At 47.0% G+C, this 18746-nt stretch overlaps 1 protein-coding gene across 3 annotated transcripts in view; it reads right to left on the bottom strand.

Moving 5' to 3' along the window:
* The window catches only part of LOC140428312 (pleckstrin homology domain-containing family G member 4B-like), a 263637-nt gene that overhangs the window by 51466 nt on the left and 193425 nt on the right, over positions 1-18746 (bottom strand). For all 3 annotated transcript variants that reach the window (XM_072514651.1, XM_072514650.1, XM_072514649.1), the window contains exons 9-13: positions 15423-15521; positions 7493-7641; positions 4258-4396; positions 2563-2685; positions 996-1187 (exon numbers count right to left, since the gene is read on the bottom strand). In XM_072514651.1, the coding sequence (XP_072370752.1) occupies positions 996-1187; positions 2563-2685; positions 4258-4396; positions 7493-7641; positions 15423-15521 (702 nt within the window). The remainder of the gene's footprint in view (positions 1-995; positions 1188-2562; positions 2686-4257; positions 4397-7492; positions 7642-15422; positions 15522-18746) is intronic.

Raw genomic sequence — 18746 nt, 5'->3', positions numbered from 1 at the left:
ATCGGGAACATCCTACTTGCATCTACCCAGTTTAGCCCTGTTAGACATTTATAGGTTTCTACGTGATCCCCCTCGCATTCTTCTGAACTCCAGTGAATATAATCCTAACCGACTTAATCTCTCCTCTTACGTCAGTCCTGGGCCTAGGTGGGGCACTCTTTAAGAGGGTCGGTGCAGACTCGATGAGGCGAATGTCCTCCTTCCGCACTGTAGGGATTCTATGGAACATACCATTTGCCTTCTTTACTGCCTGCTGTACCGGCATGCTTAACTTCAGTGACTGGTGTGTGAGGACAGCCAGGTCTTGTTGCGCATTCCCCTCTCCTAATTGATAGTCTTACAAATAATAATTTACCTTCCCATTTTACCACCAAAGGGGGATAACTTCACATTTGTCCAAATTGTACTGCATCTGCCATTCATTTGTCCACTCACTCAGTGTGTCCAAATGACACAGAAGGATCTCTGCATCCTCCTCTCAGCTCACCCTCCCACCCAGCTTTGTGCCATGAAGCATAATGAACTGTGAGGAGGACGGTGATAGAATTCATAGAGGCGAGCATAGAAGGAATCCATTTAGCTGATCGAGTCTGTACTGCCACTCGCCAAGAACAATTTACCAGTGCTACTTCTGAAATTCTACATAATTATTTCTATCATCTTGCGTTGGAACATTGAGTGGTATCGTCCTCCACTACCTTGGTGGGATGAGCATCACTTTTAACCTCTTTAGAACATGTGAATGAGGATCAGCCCCACAAATTCCTCAACTGCTCAGCACTCTTCAATTCCAAGTGTTGGTTAGACCTCAGTGTAACTACTTGAAAGTCTTTTTTCTGAAGTGCCAATCAATCCTGATAGGAGAAAAATGTGGAATGGCAATTGTGCGATATCACTGAACCTTGTTTACCTAATGCTTTTTGCAACATCACATGAAGAAATCCCGTGAATAATCCATTTATTTTACAGTTAGTTTCGGTGACCTTGATACAAACCTTGTCACAGTAGGTGTATAAGTTAACTAGAGCCTCCAGTTCCACTTGACGTCTCTTAGCTCGAATGTGAAAATTGCTCAGTCGCAGTTTGAAAGTTTCCACCATATCTCTGAAAACTGAAAACTCAGGATATGAAAAACCGTCCAGTTGTTCTGCCTCTTTTAACAGCTCCAAGCCCTTTTTGTATTCTTGCTGTAATGAATATTTGCGGGGAAATTGAGGAATGAAAGATTACCAATTGTAGGACTCAAGAAGAATAACTGCATTTATATAGCACTTGTCAATGACCCAAAACACTTCACAGGAGTGCCATAAAACAAGGTTTCACACCGAGCCGCATGAGGAACTATTAGAAACAGGAGAAGCAGAATTATATTTAAAGAGTGTCCTTAAAGGAGCAGCTAGGGATAGAGAGGCAGAGAAATATAAGGCCAGAATTCCAGAGTTTAGAACAAAATGTTAGTTTTACTAAACATCTTTTTGTCCTGTTAGAATCATAGAATCCTTACAGTGCAGAAAGAGGCCATTGAGCCCATCGAGTCTGAACCAACCCTCTGAAAAGAATACCCTACCTTGGCTCACTCCCCCTATCCCTGCAACCGCACGCAACCTGCATCACTGGGCACTAAGGGACAATTTAGCATGGCCAATTTACCTAACCTGCACATTTTTGGACTGTGGGAGGAAACCCACACAGACACAGGGAGAATGTGCAAAATCTACACAGTCACCTCAGGCTGGAATTGAACCCAGTCCCTGACCCTGTGCTGACTGCTGTGCCAACATATCACCCTCCATTACCTCTATTCATTTAGTGCCATTGTTAAATTTTCCTCCCTATTCTCAACACTAGCTATTAGTCACCCACTCACTGACAAGCGACTTGTAACTCAGGGCCTGAAAGGTTCAAGAACCTGAAATCAGTCATAATGTTGGAGACGTATTGAATGGTGTGTGCATATAGGTATGGGATACCTGGGACACTGGGTGTAATGGGAGGAACGTGGTGAGACAGAACAAGGCAATAAAGACTCTTGAAGTAAACCTCTATGTCTTGGTTTCAGCTTCACTAGCCACCTTGGATCCTGTCGGCAGCAGAGACCATTTAATTGGCTAGTTCCCATCTCCTATCCAATTGTTTACATTGCTTCTTGGCAGTGTGGTTACTCAAGGAACACTTATTGTTTAATATGAGTTCTGTTCGTGTACTGTGCACAAAAACTGACAGCGGCTGCTTCCACTTTAAACAACAAATGGAATCGAACTTGTCCACACCTGGAGTAACCCCATGAAAACCTTTCATGATAAAGAATTAACCCTTTAGATTAACAACTAAAAATGCACAATTATAAGAAGCTATTCAGTGAACACGCACAGGGGTATATTTTCTGATTGGTGCTGCTTCTATAACAACACATTATCTGATTGTTCTAATACTACTGTTTCTTTTTTAACCAGGTATCAACCCATTTAAAGGCCAGTGTTTTGCATCTTTACACCTTGATGAATAAGAACTCAATATTTAAAAGTCGCACAGTCAATTAATGCAATGCTAAATATGACTTACTGTGGCCAAGATAAAGAATCCAGAGAAATTATGCTGTGTTTGTTGCATGGTATCGAGTGAATCTCCATTCATAACTAAATCCTGCAAATACGATTCACCTTCACAAAGAAGCCAATTGTTTTGCTGCAGAAAGAACAAAAAGGTAATAAGGAAAATATTCTCCCTGGGCAATTTAACTGTCTTATGTCAAGATTGTGTCAGTCCCCAGATTGTGGGGGTTTTACACCCCACCCTCGGTGTGTTTTGCAGCAGCAGAGGTGGATCATGATTGGCTGGCGGTGGGATCTTCCGGTCCCACTGATGTCAATGTCGCTTTGCATTGTTTGCTGGCCGGGGACACCGCCGCATGGGGTCGCCATTGACGGGATGGCAAGATCACACCGGCGGGAAGGACTGGAACATTCAGACCCACATCTATTGTATTCCCTTCATCCATTAAATCAGTCATCTCTATGAAATTTTACTTTTGCATTTGTAACAATTCAGGAAAGAAAATACCCCATTTGTGGGTGGCTGATGCCTGAAGGAGTATGGGTCAAATAATTTGGAATTAATACAGGAATATTAGGTTCAAAATTAAACCTCTGGGTAAACTTACAGCAAGACATTTGGACTTACAGTCCAAAGACATGCAGGTTAGGTGGATTGGCCATGATAAATTGTCCTTAGTGACCAAAAAAGGTTAGGAGGGTTTATTGGATTATGGGGATAGGGTGGAAGTGAGGGCTTAAGTGGGTCGGTGCAGACCCGATGGCCAAATGGCCTCCTTCTGCACTGTGTGTTCTATGTTCTATGACATATTTTATCTGAGGTCAAAATGGGGCGCGATCTACCCAAATGGGAACAGAATACTGTAACCCAGGCGATTAGCCGGGTGCTTCTCGACACCGAGAGCACCAAGAAATACCACGCTACTGAACAGCCATTCTTCTGGTGCCACCTGGGCACTTTGACACTGCCAGCCTAGCAAGCTAGCAGTGCTTCTGCCAGATTGAAGTTCCACCTGGGCATGTTGGCATTGCCAGGCTGGCACCCAGGTAACAGTCCCAGGATGCCAGTGCCAAGGTGCCACGATGGCACCAGCAGTGACAGGGTGCCACACTGCCCATAGGGCAAGCACCTGGGGGCCTCCAATCCCCTGGGAGACTCCCACGAGTGCCGTCTCGTCTGTCCCCATTTCTGGAGACCAGCACTTGCTCGAGATATCCAAGGATCTTAGATCCCACTCCATGGGTAGATCGTGGGAGTGTATATCAGAATGGGACTAGCTGTCTCACTCTCATATGCAGATTTGTTAAAATGATTTCCTGCCCTCAATGGGCAGGATTCACATCGCAACATCTCGCAAGGTCGCATTAAGTCTTGCGAGGTGTGTCAAGCGGATATATCCCGGAAGAGGTGTCTCTCGGCATCTCCCGGTTGCATTGCACCGTGCTGCCTTTCGGGCATAACGCGGCTGGTAGATCTCGTCCTTTACAACAATGTGTAGTCATTGATAAGAAATACATACACCACCAATACACATTACTATCACACTAGCCACTACACTCACTGTTCTACTGGTTGTTACACTGGCACATATGCAGACAAAGCTATGCTTGGTAAATAAAACCGCAGTCAGATAAAAGAATACTGGTGCTCAAGTAGTTTTATAATCTTGCTGAACACTGTACCTCGACGAAGATAATCCCAAACCTGTTTGAATTTCTCCTCCAGTCTCCTCAAATCCTGCAAGAACTCCAGGTGCTGCAGGCAGTGATTGGACTTTGTTACTAGAGTATGGACGTTCTCCTCCACCGTATTGTAGAGAGGCGTTACCGAACCAATGGTGTCCCTGAAAACAAAAAGAAGGAATGGTTATATATCATGCAAGTGAGAAGCTTTAAGTCATATGCACTTACAGTACTATTATGGGAAGAGATTAGTAGGAAAACAACCAACATGAACTTAGTGAAGATGAAAAGATGTCCCTGTATCCAAATACCAAGTTATTCCAAATTTCACTTGCTGGCGGGTGATGTGGTGGAAAAAAGCATTCCTGCTTAGTAGAACTTTGGGGATCTTTGGGAGGGTTTGAGGAGGCGGGGAGGGGAACTTTAACTTACCCCTTTTAGAAATTGAGGTTGGGGTGACCTGACAGAATGCAGGGAACCTGGGATTCAGGATTCCCACCCACGCTCAGTGCAGTACCGCATGTGTGTGATGTCAATGCTGAGTGCCATGCCCAAGCACCGGCCTGATTGGCAGGCTTGGCTTCCAGTTGGTCGGAGAACACCGTGGAGAAGGCCAGAGCTCAAATTTTAAGTTTTTGTTCCAGTGAGAGAGGGATTAATCCCAGCACAGCGAGGATTCCAACCCCGGAATACTGGGTGAGATGGGGAGACGGGGGAAGGGATTTGTGTGGAGGTTCCAGTCCCAAGGACTTTGGTGGGGAGTTCGGAAGCTTTGATGGGATGTGGAGTGGGGGATGGGGGGGGGTGGCTGAGATGAATGATGTAATCAAGGGTGACAGATACCTATAATAGAGACGAGGAATCACCAATGGTTTAAAGCAGATTATTGAGAAGTGACTGTTCAAACACCATACATGACCAGATTAGACAGGGTAGATATATGACCTGTGACAGGTGCAATGATTTAAATCTGCGCACAGTAGATGGGTACACCCCAGGGCAAAGGTCATAAAAATTGGCCTCCATTCCTACAAGCAAAGCTGTGGATTGTCACTGGTGTGGCCTGGGTAGTCTATTGGCCAACACTCTCAGCTACAGGAAGGAAATAAATTAGTGTACATCTGAAAGAAGAGAATAGCAGATAGATCAGGCAGATGATCACCTATTTTGATTCGGTTTTATTGCAAACCATCTTTTTCATGCTAAATCCTCTGTCACACCCACATTATTAACTCGTCATCAATAAAGGATGGGCGACACGGTGACACAGTGGTTAGCATTGATGCCTCACAGCGCCAGGGACCCAGGTTCGATTCCAACCTTGGGCAAATATCCGTGTGGAGTTTGCAAATTCTCTCCATGTCTGTGTGGGTTTCCTCCGGGTGCTCCGGTTTCCTTCAACAGTCCAAAGATTAGCAGGCTAGGTGAATTGGCCATGATTAATGTGCGGGGTTACGGGGATAGGGGGGGAAGGTGGGCTCCAGGTACAGTGCTCTTTCGAAGAGTCGGTGCAGACCCAATGGGCCGAATGGCCTCCTTCTGCCCTGTAGAGATCCTATGGATAATTCCCATACCATCAACAGTCCTTCTGAGTTGTTGGTGTTTGGGGGGAAATTACATATGGAATTATTCTCATTTAAACATTTCAACACTAAAATTCTAGTGTTCTTACCCTTTTTGAAGTCACAGTTTCTCTGAGGTTTGGACGGTATTATGAAATATAAGAAGGAAAATGGGGAGAAGATAATGGCTAATGCCCTTCTCCAAATTTATTTCCCGATCTTCCTCTGAGTCTATATCCAGAGTGATCTGCCTTTTGCTTATTCCTGATCCTGGACTCGCAGACATAGTCAGGAAAGGCTCAGAGGAAGCACTGGGATTTGGAGTTCCCACATGCTAACAATTAGTTTATTCTCTACACTGTTTGCAGAGCACAGCATCAGTGGAGTAACCCAACAGTCTATTATCAATCATTTTCACTGATAGCATGACTGAACATCCCACCATGAGTGCAATTGGACACCTGAGGAAGAGACAGATAGATAGCAACACAGTGGAAGATTCAATCAGAAAGAACAAAGTGGGAACAGGTGAGCGCTTAAGAGAGATCGGAGACATAATAGGGGCAAAAAGGATCAAGTTAAAAGGCAAAAGCAAGTGAATAAGGAAGGGTAAATCACAGATGGAATAAACTCCCACAGAATGAAACTATCCTTGGTGTACTTATATAAAGCCTTGAACCCGGAAAAATATCCTATTGCAAGTCATCAAAAAGATTTTATAATGTAGACCTAAAATTAGCGAAAGTGACTGAAGATGTGCCTGAAGGTTTGGATTTTGAGGATGTTTTTAAAAATCGAAAGAGTGAGTGAGGTGGATGAGCTCAGGAAAGGAATTCCAAAGTGTGGAAACATGTTGCCAGTAGGCCTCGTCACTGCCAATGGTTTGGATGCTCCGTAGATCAGAATGAGAAAAGTGGGGGAGTGAGCTGAGGCATTCAGGCTGCAGGAGGGTGGGCGAGGCGGTGGAGGAATTTATAAACAAGAAGTCAGATTTTCAGATCAATTATTTGAAGATTGGTAGAGTCCACCCAGATCAGAGGTGATAGGTGAACAGGTATGGAGTAGAAGGTGGCTCATACAGTTGTGCACGGGTTGCAACTTTGGGGGGGTAAAACTTCAAAACTTGGCGAGGAGTATATGTTAAGTTAAATTCAGAAGTGATGGCATAAAAACAGAAAATACCAGACAATCTCAGCAAGTCTGACAGCATCTGTGGAGAGGAAAGCGGGCTAACGGCTAGGGGCTTTTCACAGTAACTTCATTCAAGCCTACTTGTGACAATAAGTGATTATTATTATTGATGTTTTGAGTCTGGGTGACTCTTTGTCAAAAGCTAAGAGCCAGAGCTTTTGACAAAGATTCATCCAGACTCAAAACGTTAGCTCCCTTCTCTCTCCACAGATGCTGTCAGACCTGCTGAGATTGTCCAGCATTTTCTGTTTTTGTTTCAGATTCCAGCATCTGCAGTAATTTGCTTTTATCAGAAGTGATGGAAATGTGAATGAGGATTTCAGAGGCAATGGGGGTGTTGTACTCAACCTGAATATTCTATGCATTATTCATTGTTTGTTCGTGGTTTCAAACGATTATACAGTTGATAATTACATTGATGCCAATACAATAGATGCCCTTGGCAAAAATTAAAATCAATAAACTCCCGTACAAAGTTAGAATTAAACACATTTGGGTTCCAACCTGTAATCCCCTGAGTAGCTGAATCTAGATTCTTCTTTCTTGAGTCTGGCAAGAATTGCTCCACCTTCCAACTGTAAAGTAACTAATCGGGCATCTTGCAGAACATGTTTCATCGTCAACCTATGCTTACTGATGCAATCAATCACTTCCTTAAAATAAAAATAAAGATAAAATCACAGCCAGAGAATGGAGTTTGACACAAAGCCTCAAGTTTACAATCAGAAAATGTTTGGTAATATTTCAGGCTGGTAAAATTGCAGTTGAGATGCTTTATTAATGTAATTATCCCTACACAGAATCACAATTCAATTTACATTTAGAAAATGTGATCTGCGATCGATGCTTGTCCAAATGCAGGAAGTTAGTTTTACTTCTGTGACTGGTGCTTCAAATTCCTCTCCTCCCCTCCCCCAGCTGGTGAGTTAATCATCTAAAACGTTTTTTCAAAGTGCGGGTCATGACCCGGAGGTGGGTCGCAGGCGAATGTTGGGAGGGTCGTGGCATTCGTTCCCGCAGTGGTCCCAATCACAGGAGAAGCACCCACCAGCCGCTACCGGCATTTTTATTGAGAATGGCAGTCGCTGCAGAACAAATTATGCTGTGGCGGTCTTCTGACCATAAGCGGCAGCAGTGAGCAGGTGACACATCCTGCACGTACACTTGACATCAGGCGCCCTTTATGTACATGCTTTTGCCGCCAAATCACGGAGAGCTTCTTCCATTTTCTCGCTGTTGGCAAGCAAGGCAAGAGGACTGTGAAGATTATTGTTTTCCTTACAAGTAAAAAACAACCAGAGACACAAATAGACAGTGTCCCTACTGAATAGGATCTCACAACTGAATTTGGAGAGATTTGCTCAGGAGAGTCTAGGGCATTAACTTACAACTGACTCCAAATGAAAAGATTATGCTGCTGTCCTTGCCGGTGACAGCACATTTAAAACACGATAAAAGCCATGAGGCTGTCAGTATTCAGGAGCAGCATCTTCCAGAGGTATCCAGTGCTGAGATAAGAATTTTGTTGCTATTGCCCTTCACAACAACCTACATGTGCGAGGTTGAATCTTCCATTCGCACAAAGTTGAAGACAGAGCATAGGAACTGGCTGAAATCTGCATCTGAAATGCGCATCGTCCTCCCCTGCCGTGAACCTGATTGGAGTGAGATCGTGAGGACCAAACAGGCTCCGCTTTCGCATTAAACATAAGCGAACATGGCCTATGTCGCAAAGGTCAGCTGGTGGGCAATAATGGGTCCTGGGAAAGAGTTTGAAAAACACTGATCGAAAATCCTAACTAAATGCAAACACACATAAAACAGGTTCAATGCGAAAAATCTGAACATGCGAACATAAAAGCTGGAGAAGATATACGGTGCGATCTAACGGCCGCGTCGCGTCGGGCACAAATCTGCGTGACCTGGTTAGACCGTGGGAGAGGCCAAAATCAAGAACCACCACAATCGTCGATGGGAGTCCGATTGAACTGGCCCGCTCCCGTTGGTGAGATTGGGATCCCGCCGCTGTGGATTAAGGCCAATGTACATCCCATCAACGGGAAGGACCCCCTATCTAATGATCTAACCATCTCCCAAGTGAGCGGTCACCCGGGCGCCGTATTTGTACACCTATTTAAAAATGTGAAGCTTGCGTAATGTCTGTTGTGGGGATCGGAGGAGGTGAGTAGCCATCTTCTGATTCGGGAAACCAGGCCGGAGGTACTGGGGCTGCTGCCCAATGCTCGGGGGGGGGGAGGGAGCCACACGGGGTGGGGGGGGTGGGGGGGGGGGGGCAGGGGGACCCGGTCAGGGTACTGGGCCACCATTGGTGGAGGGGCGCCCCTGGGCTGGGGTTGGGAACGAGTGATCCAGCGCCCGCGGGTCCAGCATGCCACCCCACCGGATCATGTATACCCATAACGGGGCAGCTCCGGCTGCTGCCTGTCCATCCTACTAAACACACCCAGAACAGAGCCCCGTTCATGGTAATATGGTTAAGGTCACTTTAACCTCCGCTGACCATGGTGGCCTTTGGCCACACAGCTAAAGGCCAGCGCTAATATGGAATTGGCAATTGTAGTAATGCGAGCACTTCACAGCTCCCAAGTGGATTCCCATGGGTAGGCGTGTCATTTCGTAAGTGAGTGTTACTGCCTAGCACCCCAATCAGACTGCGGGGCCTGAACATTTTGCCTGAAAATTGGTGGCTTCATCACCACAGAGGCAGCAACCAACATTAAAACACCCAAGAGTTGGGCTGCCGCACTGGGAACATCCCCATGACAAGAGGATGGGTGTGTGGACTAGGGAAGGCGCCAACACCCAGTCCAGCTAATGTTACCAAAGGGTGTCTGGGTACAGGATCTGAGGTCTGATGCCCTGGGACCACTGCTGCAACCAGGGGTGCGTCTGAAGGGCGTGTTGGATGGCACCCTGAGGGCTGGCAGTGGAAGTGTGGGTGGGATGGCATGGGGGACCCATGGCCCCGGGATGGAAGCCATAGCTGATTGTCTGACTCATATACTCTTCAATTCCTTACGGATATCACATTATGGATGACGTAGTGGGCCGCGCATAAGCTGCCCTTGTGGTGTTTCTGGAAAACCTGGCAGCCTTTCGCGGAGAAGGCAGCGACAGCAGCATCGACAGAAGCTCGGGGCAGTGGCCCATGTGCAGGGGCCTGCCCCACACCCTGAGGATCCAGCGCCTATCAGGCCAGGGAGAGACCCATAGGGGAAGGCCGGCAACAACCGAAGGTGGACAGGCATCATTGATTTTTCAAAGAGGTGTCGGACAGTGTGTGTCACAGGTATTTCTGCCTCAACAAGGAGAAGGTGCGGCACCTGTGTGGAGGAGGAGGATACCCACTCCTGCTGGCCATCAAGATCACCGCAGCCCTGAAGCATTACACCTCAGGATCATTCCAGGGCCTGAGCGGGGACTTGTGTGCAATTTCCCAACCAACGGCCCACAAGTGCATCCGTGAAGTCACTGATGCCCTGTTTGCCTGGGCAATTGACGATATAATCTTTGACCTGGACCCATCAAGATGTCTGGGTAGTTGAATTCTCCACCATCGCTCGGAGGCCCTCGGTCCATGTGGCAATAGATGGCACGCATATAGCCTTGGCACGTACTGGGTGGTCCGGGAGTGCCCTTCATTAACAGGAAGGGGTTCCACTCCCAAAATGTCCAACATGTGTACAACCACCACCTGAAGGTCATGCTCCCTGGGAGCGTGCACGATAGCGACATCCTGGGACAGTCAGAAATCCCCAGTGTCACCACTGGAAGGGATCAAAGCAAAGTGGGAGGAAGAGTTGGGAGAGTTTATAGAGGAGGGGTTCTGGTGTGAGGTGCTCCGGCGAGTAAATGCCTCCACCTCGTGTGCGAGGTTGGAGCTGATACAGCTGAAGGAGGTATACAGAGCACACCTCACGAGGGTGAGGATGAGCCGATTCTTTGTTCATAATCACGTTCATATATTTTGGTCCTGTCCAAAGCTAGAGGATTACTGGAAATAGGTCTTTATGGTAATTTCCAAGGTGGTGCACGTGAAACTGGACCCGGGTCCCCGGGAGGCCATACTCGGGGTGTTGGACCAGCCAGGGTTGGAAGCGGGGGCGGAGGCAGATATCGTAGCCTTCGCTTCGTTGATCGCCCGAAGGTGGATCCTGTTGCGATGGAGAGCAGCCTCTCCACCCTGTGCCCTGGCGTGGAGGAAGGACCTGTTGGAATTCTTGACTCTTGAGAAGGTTAAGTTTGAACTGAGGGGAAGGACGGAGGGCTTCTACAATTCATGGGCATTATTCATTATGCACTTTCAAGAACTGGACAACATCAAACATTAGTTGTGGGGAATGGGTGGGAGGGTTGGGGGGAGGGGGCTGTGTGTATTAAGGGTGACTATGGATGATTCCTGATTCTTTTTTGTCATTTGTTTATGTAAACATGCGTGCTAATGTTTGGGGTTTGGTGGGAGGATGGTATCGTTGTGATTGTTATGGGGATTGACATATTTGTTGCTGATTATTGTTTATGTTGGTGGGTGTAAATTTGGGAGAAAATGTGAAAAAGGAGAATAAAAATATTTTTTTAAAAAAGAAATCACCAGTGTCTTCGAGGGACAGCCCATGATGACCGTTTGGACCTTGGGAGATAACGTGTACCCGTTTAATTCCAGGTTAATGACATCATCGGAGGCTGGAGACAGATGTGGAGACCTGACATAACGAGGTCCCTGTGGCTGTCATTGAGCAGTGCGTCGGATTGCTTAAAAGGAGGTTCCAATGCTTCGACCGCTCTGGTGATGCACTGTAGTATACCCCCCGGAGGATCGCTCGCTTTGTGGTGGTTTGCTGTGCGCTTCAAAAGCTGGCACATCAGCGGGGTGATGTGCTGGAGGTGGTGGAGGAGGAATATGCAGCTAGGTTGGAGGAAGGGTACAAGGAGGAACTAGGAGGGGCTGGATTTTAAGCCCAAGGCGTCCCACCGGGCCATCCGATTTGATTTGATTTGATTTATTGTCACATGTACTGGAGTACAGTGAAAAGTATTTTTCTGCGGCCGAGGGAACGTACACAGTACGTACATAGTAGACAAAAGAATAATCAACAGAGAACATGGATAAATGGTTCTTTGACAAACAGTGATTGGTTGCAGTCGGAACAAGGGGCCAAACAAAGCAAATACATGAGCAAGAGCAGCATAGGGCATCGTGAATAGTATTCTTACAGGGAACAGATCAGTCCGAGAGGGAATCGTTGAGGAGTCTTGTAGCTGTGGGGAAGAAGCTGTTCCTATGTCTGGATGTGCGAGTCTTCAGACTTCTGTACCTTCTGCCTGATGGAAGGGTCTGGAAGAAGGCAATGCCTGGGTGGGAGGGGTCTCTGATAATGCGGTCTGCCTTCCTGAGGCAGCGGGAGGTGTACACAGAATCAATGTGGGGTTGGCAAGCTTGTGTGATGCGTTGAGCTGAGTTCACCACACTGCAGTTTCTTGCGATCTTGGACCGAGCAGAAGGATGGAGGGCAGGCAGCGGTGAGGGAGCCCCTCATCCTCGCCCGCTTCTCTTAGGAAGTGACTTTGTTCGTCATCTCTCCCCCTCTCCCAATCAGCTATGAATGCGCTGGAATTTTTAAAAAATTCATTCATGGGATGTGGACATCGCTGGCTGGACCAGCATTAATTGCCCATCCCTGAGGGTATTTAAGAGTCAACCACATTGCTGTGGAGTCACATGTAGGCCAGACCAGGTAAGGACGCCATATTTCCTTCCTAAAGGTCATTAATGAACCAGATGGGTTTTTGCAACAATCGACAACGGTTTCATTGTCATCATTGGACTTTTGATTCCAAATTTTTATTGAATTCAAATTTCACCATCTGCCATGGCAGGATTTGAACCTGGGTCCCCAGAGCATTACCCTGGGTCTTTGGATTACTAGCCCAGCGGCAATACCATGATGCCATTGCCTCCCCTTAAGTGCCACTGACATCCCTCTGAGTTTCACGGCTGCTGCCTAGTGGCTGTAGCAACTCCAAGATAGCCTGGTCCAGAGGCTTGACATCTGACTGGGACCAAGCTGGGTCCTGGCATCCAGCAGACCTCTGACTGCTGCCTCCCCTGGATGTGCCTGCCTCCATCAGATGGACATCAGTAACAGCCAGAAGCCTGTCCACTATTTCCGCCCACCAAGGTGAGTGTCTCTGCACTGGTGGAGGGTGGGGATGACAGCTGTGATGCCTCGATGGTGGTATCATCGATCTCATCTGAGGTGTTTTCTTGGATCGGAGTGGGGGGGCGGGGGAAGGGGCCTACCCGGAGGGGCCAGCACCATAGGATTGAGATCCTGCGGGAGAATGGACGTGTGGTCAGTGAGAGGAAGGATCACCATGCTAGCATGTAGAACTCACATGTGACAGATCATCTGGGCAGGGACTGGTGGGTACCCACCTCTGCAGCTCTGCCAAACTCAACGTCGGTGACCGATCTGTCCTCAGGCACTGCCGCAACCTCCAGGGCCGTAATGTCGTAAGGGGTGAGGACTCTAATGTCCGGCACCCCGCTGCCCGTCTGGGCCTTCTCCTGTCTGTTGTGGGCTAACTTTGTCTGCAGGAACACAGAGGATGCACTGTGAGCCGCACACTGCAGGGGACATGGTCGGGGACATGTGTGGGCACCACTGCTTGGCATGGGTGTGGTGTGCTGATGAGTGCCAGTGCATTCTGGGCCACTGGCGCAATATTGTGCTGGGGTGGGGGTACCAAGTTCAGGGACGTCAGGAGTGGGGGAGGGAAAGGGGGGAACGTCCGGTGGTTGCAGGCGAGACCGGTGTCAGAGGGTGGATTCCAACTCACCTTTGCAACCCAATGGAGGTTGTTTATCTTCTTGCTGCACTGGGTGGCAGTCCTCTTGTTGACACTCCCTGCGCTGACGGCTGCTGCCATTGTCTCCCAGCTGGCTGTGCCTGACCTGTGGTTGACTCTCTGAAGCCCATGGGGGAAATCTTGGGCGCGATTCTCCCAAATGGAGACAAAGTCCCGACGCTGGAGTGAAAACCGGAGTGTTTAACTCCGGCGTCGGAGCCCACTCCCAGCCCCCATTCTCCCGCCCCTGGGGGGCTAGGAGCGGGGTCACGTATTTTACGCGCACTGGGCCTTGGCGCCACGTAAAAAGCGGCGTCGCGTAAATGACGCGGCCGGCGTCGCGTAAATAAAGTCACCCGCGCATGAGCGGTTGCCATCCCCCCCGAGGCCGCTCTGCAAGAAGATGGCGGATGGAACTTGCGGGGCGGCAGAGGAAAGGAGGTCCTCCTTTAGAGAGGTCGGCCCGCCGATCGGTGGACCCCGATCGCGGGCCAGACCCCATCAGAGCCCCCCCCCCCGGTGAATCGCGCCCAGAATATCCCTTCTGGACTCTTCTGCATCTATCTGTCTGACCAGGTCGGCATTTCCGAATCATGGAGCTGGTCTGCTTGGTGGCATGGCTGTATGCTGTCTGCGGTTTGCTCTGTGGGATCAGCTTAAGAGCTGCTCTTCCTCGTTAGTATGGAGCTGCTGAGCACGGTCAAGGCGAATCACCTGGCGGAATTATCTTTCCCGGCATGAAGCCCGTGGGGCATCATTAAGTGCCCTAATTAACATTAGATACCCGTGATGGCCTCACTGGGTTGGCAGGCAGGAAACACCCGACTCTTCCCTCTTGCTACCACAATTAGAAACGTTTCTGTTAGGTCGCGCCCACAGGTTTAACAGGTCAACTTTGGTTATCTCAAATATTCACAAAACTATCATAAGCAAGTAAACAATTTATTTGTATAACCTTCGTTCACATACTATTTTAATTCAGGTGTAATACTGTTTATTTAAGCAAGATAATCACTTCAACTTAATCAAAAGGTTGGTCGATGGATTGAAGTCCTCAATCTGAAAAAACTGAATCCAACAAGTTAACATTGGAACCAATTTTCACCCAAACATTGAGGTACAGTTTCAGCTTGAATCAAATACACAAGAAAATCAGACAATTTTGAAAGGACAATTGATCCACAAAACTGATTTTACGCCTGGGCAGTAATGGTCAGGGAATTACAACAACCATTTCTCTAGAAAAGAAATGTTTTGCTATCTTTGCACTGCCTGATTTGCACGAAATCGACTCCATTATCATTTACCTTTTGCTGACTGGTTAATGATATCATCAGTTCATGTATGATTGAAATATCTCTTGTGAATTTTTGAGCTATTTCCATCAATTATCTCTGTCCCCATATTATATTAGATGCAAGTGCATCCGCCAGCATCACATCCTGTCATTCATTTCGAAGAATATGTTGGAAATATCTGACATCCTCCGAGAGAGTTTAGTGATCATGCTATTTTTACTTCCCCTTATTTTCTTCCAGCACATTCCTAGAACATTTGTCTGTACCTGTGCACTGATACCGTCTTTGTTAAATTCAAACGTTCTAATAGTGTCCAGCAACAAGGTGGAAACTTCTCTGCAGTTTGTGACGAACAACTCAAGTTTCTGAAACAACAAAAAAAGTACAATTTATGGTTGAATGAATATCCTTCGCACTGCTGCCCCACGGCGCTGAGGACCCGAGTTCGATCTCAGCCCCGGGTCACTGTCCGTGTGAAGTTTGCACATTCTCCCGTGTCTGCGTGGGTCTCACCCCCACAACCAAAAAATGTGCAGGACAGGTGGATCGGTTTTGCTAAATTGCCCCTTAATTGGAAAAAAATGAATTGGGTACTTTAAATTTATTTAAAAAAAAGAGCAAATGGAGCCAAATCAATCAGCATTTTTTATCTCGTATCTATATATCCTTCAAACAAGACACTTGAAGAAATGTAGATAAAGTTGCAAATCTTTGCCTGCTTATTGCCGAATGGAATTTTGGGCTCATAATTCTCCTGGAACAATAATAATAATCTTTATTGTCACAAGTAGGCTTACATTAACACTGCAATGAAGTTACTATTAAAAGCCCTTAGTCTCCACTTTCCGGCATTTGTTCGGGTATACAGAGGGAGATTTCAGAAAGTCCAAATTACCGAACAGCACGTCTTTCGGGACTTGTGGGAGGAAACTGGAGTACCCGGAGGAAACCCGCGCATACTCGGGGACAAGTTAATCCCCCTGCATTAGTGGAGGGATTAGAGTAGATTTTATTTGGAAACGAGTTTGGGAAGTAGTGACTGGTTTCTGTCTCTGAAGTGAGGCCACAGTTTCTTCCTGAAATATGGATTGTAATCAGAGACGAACAATAAATGCAGCACCCACATCCTGTAAATAAATATTTAAAATTGAGAATTAAACGGGAGCAGCAGAGTGAGAGAGTCTGGAGTGCTCATGTGCCAGTGGGCAAGGTGCTCCATAGGCATCAGCCTGAGTCAGAAAGTCCACTTCATAGACTTAAAAATGAGGTAAGTTGACATGTTCACATGGTACTGAGGGAGTGCTGCACTGTCAAAGAATTGTCTTTCAAATAAGATGGTAAATTGAGCATCTTGCAGATGGGCAGGAAAGATTTCCTGGCATTCCAAGAGCGGCAGCATTCTCCCCCAGGTCATGGTTAATATTTATCCCTCAACCAGCATGAGTAGATCAGTTTAATTTGTCTCATTGCAGGTTGTGGGCCCTTGCTGCGTGAGGTTTTGCTGCTGTGCTTCATACAACACAACAGTGACTGCATCACCAAGCACATTGATTGTGAAACGCTTTGCGAGTCCTGAGGTTGTGAAAGGTGTTATATAACCACACATTCTTTCCTCTTTATAAGAATCGTTTGCAATAGTATGCCTCACTATTTCAATAGCCCGTCACAGTATTATAAAGTACAAGACTGACACCCGGTGGCAGAAACGCAATACTGTCAATTTTTAAAGGAATGAGAATTCGGCCAGAATTTTCCAGCCATTCTTGCTAACAGAATCATCCTGCCCCGCCGACGGCAAACCCTGGCCGCGGGCTTCCTGCCGATAAAGGGTGTGCCGGGAGCAAAATAGTCGAACACATCGCACCCTACCTGACTGCTTCATTGGATAAATGAGAGGAAATATTTCAAAACATCCTCCCTCCCAGAATGCCATTTGTCAGACCATGATCTACCACTCCACTCTCTCCGGGAACAGGCAGGAGGGACGTAAATTCAGGTGGAATGGTGGGGGCACTGTGCCTGTCACGAGAAATAGGAGAAGTGGTGGGAAACCCTTCCACACTCCTCCCATTTGAGGTTCGAAAGTGACCAACACAATGCCACTTAAGGGACTCTTCCTACGGTATTTTATTAGAGACAGGTGGCATCTTACCACATGGTGAGGCCACCAGGTATTCCTTGGTGACCTTCTTGAAGGCTGGGGAGGGGGCGGGGGGGTGCTCTTCTGACCGAATACCCATGCCCCATGGAGAGTTCTCAGCAGCAAGGGCTGAAATGTCCCTTGTTGCCTTGCGTTCAATCCCCACTCCCTTCATTGGGTCCTGCCTCACTGGCCCTGGTGAGCCCACCCCACTAATTTCCCTTCCAGGCCTCCTGCGGTGCTTATGATCCCAGGACTTCCTCGGTAACAGCAGTGGCCACCTGTTCTGGTTATGCTGCTGGGACTGTGGAGCTGTAAAATAGAGTTCCAGGGCTGGCATAGGTAGACTGCGGGAAGAGCTGCCAACTCTTCATTAACTCTTGGCCCGAGGGTGCCTGGTTAGAATGCAAGGGTTGATGTCAGTAGGTCCTGCTGAATATCTCAGCCATTCATAAAATCTACTTTTAAAGCTATACCCTTCAATGCAAAAGTAAGCTAGAATGTTACCGTTGTTAGTGCACCCCTGCATTAACTCTGCAGCATGTTAATGTACCAACATGCATTATTATATTAGTGTATGATCTCTCTCATAATTTAAGGTACGAGCCATCTACATTTCCAGTATATTAGTGCATGTCTGCACTACTCTACAAGTAGCTGGATCAGAAAGAAGTGGAACTCCGGACAGGAAGAATCTCAGACCAGTGTTAGGTGCTGGATGGGATTCCATAGCAATTAGACCTGCGACTCTGAAATAAAAAGAGGAAATGCTGGGGGAGAAAAACTCAGCAAGTTTGACAGCACCTGTGCAGAGGGAAAAAGAATTAATGCTTCTGTGTTAATCCTCTTCAGAGATGAAGAGAGGTAGAAATGTGATGGGTTTTATGCTGGTTGACGAGATGGGAGGAGCAGGTGCAGCAAAAAGGGATAGGTTGGAGAAGTAGAAATTGAATGACAAAGGTATCATGGACACAATACAAAGGGAGTGATAATGATGGTGTTAGAGACTAAATCAGGTGGCATAAAGGTCAGATAACAGAATGTGTTAATAGTAGAACAAGGGTCAGCACATTCTGAAACTCTGGCACCCCCTAACCCACAATAAATATCGAGATACTTACAAATATCGAGAAGAACTCGCTAAGGTAGACTGGGAGCAAAGACTTTACGGTGAAACAGTTGAGGAACATTGGAGAACCTGCCAAGCGATTTTTCACAGTGCTCAGCAAAAGTTTATACCAACAAAAGTTTATACCAACAAAAAGGAAGGACGGTAGAAAGAGGGAAAATCGACCGTGGATATTGAAGGAAATAAGGGAGAGTATCAAATTGAAGGAAAAAGCATACAAAGTGGCAAAGATTAGTGAGAGACTAGAGGATTGGAAACAGAAAGCTAGTAAAAAAGCTATAAAGAAGAGTAAGATAGATTATGAGAGTAAACTTGCTCAGA

Source organism: Scyliorhinus torazame, chromosome 8 (genome assembly GCF_047496885.1).
Source record: "Scyliorhinus torazame isolate Kashiwa2021f chromosome 8, sScyTor2.1, whole genome shotgun sequence".
Classification (NCBI taxonomy): domain Eukaryota; kingdom Metazoa; phylum Chordata; class Chondrichthyes; order Carcharhiniformes; family Scyliorhinidae; genus Scyliorhinus; species Scyliorhinus torazame.
This window is presented reverse-complemented; position numbering and strand designations above follow the sequence as displayed.